General features: G+C 35.1%; 1 protein-coding gene across 1 annotated transcript; it reads right to left on the minus strand.

The window, feature by feature from the left end:
* Positions 1-1,259: 1,259 nt before the first annotated feature.
* Positions 1,260-4,582, minus strand: LOC106954295 (gamma-crystallin M3-like). The gene is made up of 3 exons (XM_015043682.1): positions 4,474-4,582; positions 2,779-3,021; positions 1,260-1,571 (listed from the first exon to the last, which is right to left on the minus strand). The coding sequence occupies exons 1-3, from the start codon at positions 4,504-4,506 to the stop codon at positions 1,293-1,295; spliced, it is 555 nt and encodes a 184-aa protein (XP_014899168.1). The 5' UTR covers positions 4,507-4,582; the 3' UTR covers positions 1,260-1,292.
* Positions 4,583-5,383: the final 801 nt, after the last annotated feature.

The following is a 5,383-nucleotide window of genomic DNA, read 5'->3' on the forward strand; positions in this document are numbered from 1 at the left end:
GATGCATTTAGTAAGTATATGTACCTGACTGTAGTCCCCTGGCGATAGACTAATATATAACTGTGTGTCATCTGCATAATTATGAAGTCAAAAGAAACTGATTATGCTGTGTATTAAAGTGGTGTTTGACGTCCATTTGTGATTTTTATCTGAAACACCCAAATGAAGACTACTGAAACCACATGATGTCCAAAAACACAATACCTACAGAGAACAATCTGTTTCAAACTGTAAAGTTATTGTTTCCTCAACAACAAGGGTATATTTCACTGTCTCAATTTAAGAGCACAAAGATGATAATATGATACAATGGTTTTCAAACTGTTTTCAGTATCATTTGTTTTTTATTGCGCATTGTCTGCAAACTGAATGTGCTGCTGTTAAAACTGACAACCACTAAATCATGGTGGTGACTTGTGCAACCTTGCACTTTATTGTCAGTTTTTCTCCAAGTGTGACCACTATTCACAGACTCAACAATAAACAATAGGAAATATATTAAAACTCTTTGGATAAGGTCTGAAGACAAAGAGGTAATAAATCAAGTGATAAAAGAAGAATTTTCTACTTGGAGTTCTTTTCTATCGCAATACTTTTGATTGGTCTCCCCCTAGTGGTCTTTTAACGCAATGCAGGTTTAAAAGCGGTTTCTTGTATCTTAATTTTTGTTTCGCAAATTTTGTCTCATACAGAATCAATTTTGTTTCCAACTGAACTTAAATGATTCCGGTTAAGGTAACAAATTTAACCGGAAATAGTTCATTTATTTGGAAGGAATTTGACTGAACTGAATGAATTTGAATGTAAGTTTAAATGTCTTTGTTTGACCTGTATTGTACTCTACTTGTGATTATGCTAAAATAAATAAAATAAAAAAAAATAAACTAGATCCCTTTTGCCCTCTTACCTTTTGAAATGAAAAATTTAATATGTGTTTTATTTACTCTTTTGAGCAATTTTTAAATATTAAATGATTGATGTTTAGATCAGACACTCAGTATTTTGAGTAGTGATTTTACCAAATACATTTTTACTCTTAAGTGGTTTCTTGGACGGCTACTTTTAAATTTAATTTATATTTTGAAACCAGGTGTAGTTTTCTTTCCATTTCACTTTTTTTTCCTAATTTGTATCACATAAATAGATGCTTTTTAAAATTTGATATTTTACATGTCTAAAACTTTTAAAGCTTATGCTTTCATTAATAAGTTTGAAATTTGATTGGAAATAAGCAGTGACTTCAACCAGGCAGGAGTTTATTTTTTGACAGCTTTATTCAGTGCAAAGAGAGTTTAGTAGTAGGAGTCGGTGATGCGCCTCATGCTCATCCACCTCATCCCGCTCCAGCCCATGTTGCTGAAACTCCGGTACTCGCCGGGCCTCATGTACATCATCCTGCCTCTGTAATGGGGCTGCTCGTACATCAGCCAGTGGCCGTCCATCACGTTGCAGGACATGCAGTTGGACATGCGGTAGCGGTCCATGATGCTGTCGCAGTCGTCCGTCATCTCGTACATCTGACCCCCGAAGTTCTCCCTCTCGTAGATCCTCATCCTGTAGGATCCTCTGTACTGTGGAGCGAGACAAAAAGAGGGTTACAGCTCAGAATACTACAACACCGGACCAACGCTGTAAAACATTTCAACTGAATTTAGTTGTGTCTACTAGCTTCAAGTCTTTAAGTCAAATAAATTGAGCCAGTTTTAGATTTTGAACCTAAATGTGAGTTTGTGAAAAATAAACTTACAGCAGTAATTTGTGTTAACTTTTCATTAATTTGGTCAAACCTCCAAACGTTGAATAAACTACAGTTTATAGTTGGCACTAAAAAAACCTGAAAGAATAAAAAGACAGGAGTGGGAACTATTTCCCAGAATGCTCAGCAGCATGTCTCTGTATCCTGAGGTGAAAGTGCAGTACATTGATCTGACTCTTGTATTTTATTAAAGCAAATGTTCATTTTAATGCATCTTGAGGAGAATGGCCTCCATCCATCCATCCATCCATTTTCTGAACACCCTTGTCCCTCAGTGGGGTCGGGAGGGGTGCTGGTGCCTATCTCCAGCTAACGTTCCGGGCGAGAGGCGGGGTACATCCTGGACAGGTCAGGAGAATGGCCTGTTCTCTCTAAATGTTTTCTGATCAGAATTCATTGTGACGTTTAATAAAAATCATTATCAGAACAGAAATTTTGTTCATGCAATTTGAAACAAGGATTTAAGTTATTCTAAAGTGAAATAAGTAATTATTTTAACTTGATTTCGTGAGTGAAAATAATAGAGAAATGTGGTTCTTTAACTAGGTGACGGCAGTTCCACTGGCAGATAAATTAACTTATAAAATGGGAAAAATGTCTTGTTATAAGTGATAGAATCTGACAATGCAACAATACATTTTCAGCAATAATGAGGAATTATTTACTTAAAACAAGCCTCTATATTGTACTGAAAAGTTACTTTTGAGTTAGTTGGTTTTAGTTCAAGTGTGCTAAGATATTCGCTCTAGGAACTATACCAAAAAATATTTGAGATTTTGTCCTTTTGCAGTGTATAAAGTATTACTATTTAGAGAATAATATCGTAAGAGAATAAAATCATAAAATTAAGAGAATGAAGTCATAATATTCACAGATTAAAGTAACATTATGATTATGATTATTATTATTTTTTTTTTTGCTAGCATTGTCCTAACAGTTTGTGCCACCCTATCACAGTTTGTGCTTGGGCCCTTAAAAAAATTTCTAGTCACGCCCCTGGCGGGGAGTGTGGGGTTGGTTACCATGGGGATCATGCGGCAGGACCGGATGCCGTCGCTCATGCCCATCATGCTCATGTAGTCTGCGTACTCGCCCCTCCTCATGAAGTACTGGTTGCCCATGTAGTTGGTGCGGTCGTAGACCATGAAGCAGCCTCTCTCCACCCGGCAGGAGTGACACCTGCTCAGGTAGGATGACATGTCTGGGCAGTCGCTCATGCACTCATAGGAGCGACCCTGGAAGTTCCGGTCCTCGTAGAAGACGATCTGAGACGGAAAGACTTTGGTTAGTTCCAGAGTTAGCTACATTTACTCAATTACATTTAGTATTTTTACTTCGCTGAACTTTTCATTTTTACTTGAGTAATCTTATTATACTTAAATATTGTAAGTTTAATAATTAATAATAAATGATATATATATGTGTTACAAAGATTACTTTACTATTCTTATTTTTTATTTAAGTATTACATTTCTTAATCTGGGGCCTGAGTCTTAATTTCATGCTGCAAACAAGCAAAGGTTTCTTGAGCCCTTGAATCCTTATTATGAAGTATCGATACTTTTATTTGAGTACAATTTCTGGATTCTCTACTTCACTGAATAAAAAACAAACATGTTTTAACCAAAAATTCACCATAAACAGACACAAACACTTACAGTGTTTTGTTGAAGTTTCATAAATTTTTAATTTTCAATTGAAAGATTTTTTTTATGCCTGATTTTATTTTTTGTTACTTATGTAAATTATTGTCATTTTAATACGAAAATTCCCATTTTACTTTATATTTTGGTTTGTTTTTAAATATAAAGTGATTAATAATTTGATTAGTTACTCAATTCTTGAGTGGACCTTCTACCAAATACTTTTTTACTCTTATTTGAGTAATTTCTTGGATGGCTACTTCTTACTTTTACTTGACTAAAAATATGTTGAAGTAGTTCTACTTTTACTTGAGTACAATTTTTGGGTGCTCTGCCCACATTTGGGTAACTCGAGTTGTTTCTTTAAGCCATAAATCAACATTTGTTGCAGCTCTTTTTGGGCTTCCTCTACGTTTCGGCTGTTAAAATTCATTTTAATTACGACTGGTCTAATTGCATTTTATATGTAAGAATTTCTTGTTCATTGCAGATGGTAAATTTGACATAATTTATATTGACATAATAAAGATTTCTCAAATAAGCATCTGGTCTAGTCAAAAACATAGTTAGAGACATCTTCATTTACTAATACTTATGGTAATAAACCAATATGAGATATCTGGAATGTAAGTGCGGTGAAACTGATTTTATGTTAAATCGGCTTGCCATAGACACTAGCTCACAGCAGCACTTTACATGGTCTTGTACTGCGGTCAACAATGCAGCATTGCAAACGCCAGTGAAAAGATGAGCAAGGAGAGTCAAAGTGGTGCAATCAGTGTTAAGATTGAGGTTTTGATTAAACTAAATATTGCAACGATGAGTTATCCTTCCTTTGAAGCACAAGCAGGTCAGAATTAGCATCTCTAAATTAAAAATTTAAACAAAAACTGTATGAAAACCTGGAAAACAGACAAAAAACGTATTTTTAAAATATATATATATATATTTTGAAAACATGCATATTTGCATCTCAAGCGTATACAAAGTTGAGCATAGTGATTAATCGCGCTGTTTTTATTTAATTTTTTAAAAAGTTTTCCTCAAAACACATAATTAAAGAATGGTACTCACCCTGCTCATCATGTTCATTCCAGAAGAGGTCATTTTGGTTGTCAGTCGGCTTTTGCTGCTGCGGGAGCTGCTGTTGTTCTTTCTCTTGCACCAAACTGTGCCTTACCTGGCTTAACCCTTTCCTTTTATACTTGACCCAAAGACTGCCCCTTTTTGTTCAAACTCCCTGAGCCAGCAACAATGCCATAGAAAAACACAGAATATGGAAAGGGTCGTCAACATTCCCGGGGGGCCAGCCAGCTCAGAAATCCATTCAGCGGCTGTTTCTCGTGAAAAGTGTCGGCGGGTCACAGAAAGGATGGCGGGGTTAACAATCGGCGCTCTCACCTTGACGTTGTCCATTCACCGTGACCTACGTCAGCAACAGCAGCGTTCTCTTTTTTGTTTCCCCCTGACATAATGAGCTGTGTGCAGTCAGTCCTTTTGGCATGTTGCTAAGCGTGTGGGAAGTTTTGTGATTCCGTTAAAAGGTAAAACAATTTGAAAGAAAAGATCGACACAATACAATTCTTTTTTATTTTTATTTATTTACTTCAAACTGACAAAAAGTAAAAACTAGAGAAAATAAAAGTTAAAACAAATTATCATGCCCAATTGACATGCAACTGAAAAGAGCAGAAGATACAAGATCATCAATTTACAAACATTTAAATCTCCAAACACCAGATAAACTTAAATTATTTCCACATTATATGACACTAACATCTCACATTCTCATCCTTAAATGTACAATTATTTATACATTTTTAATATCAGTAATAGCATTTTTGGTCTTTGAGACACCCATCCTATGCAACATATTTCCCAATAAGCTCCTTTTTAATCAGTTTTTTAAGCTGGTTTATATTTCTATCATCCATTACACACTGATAAATGTTCTATACATTGTTTTTTAAATTATAACTCCCTT

Source organism: Poecilia latipinna, unplaced genomic scaffold, assembly GCF_001443285.1.
Source record: "Poecilia latipinna isolate Pla-1442-1.1 unplaced genomic scaffold, P_latipinna-1.0 Scaffold645, whole genome shotgun sequence".
Taxonomy (NCBI): Eukaryota; Metazoa; Chordata; class Actinopteri; order Cyprinodontiformes; family Poeciliidae; genus Poecilia; species Poecilia latipinna.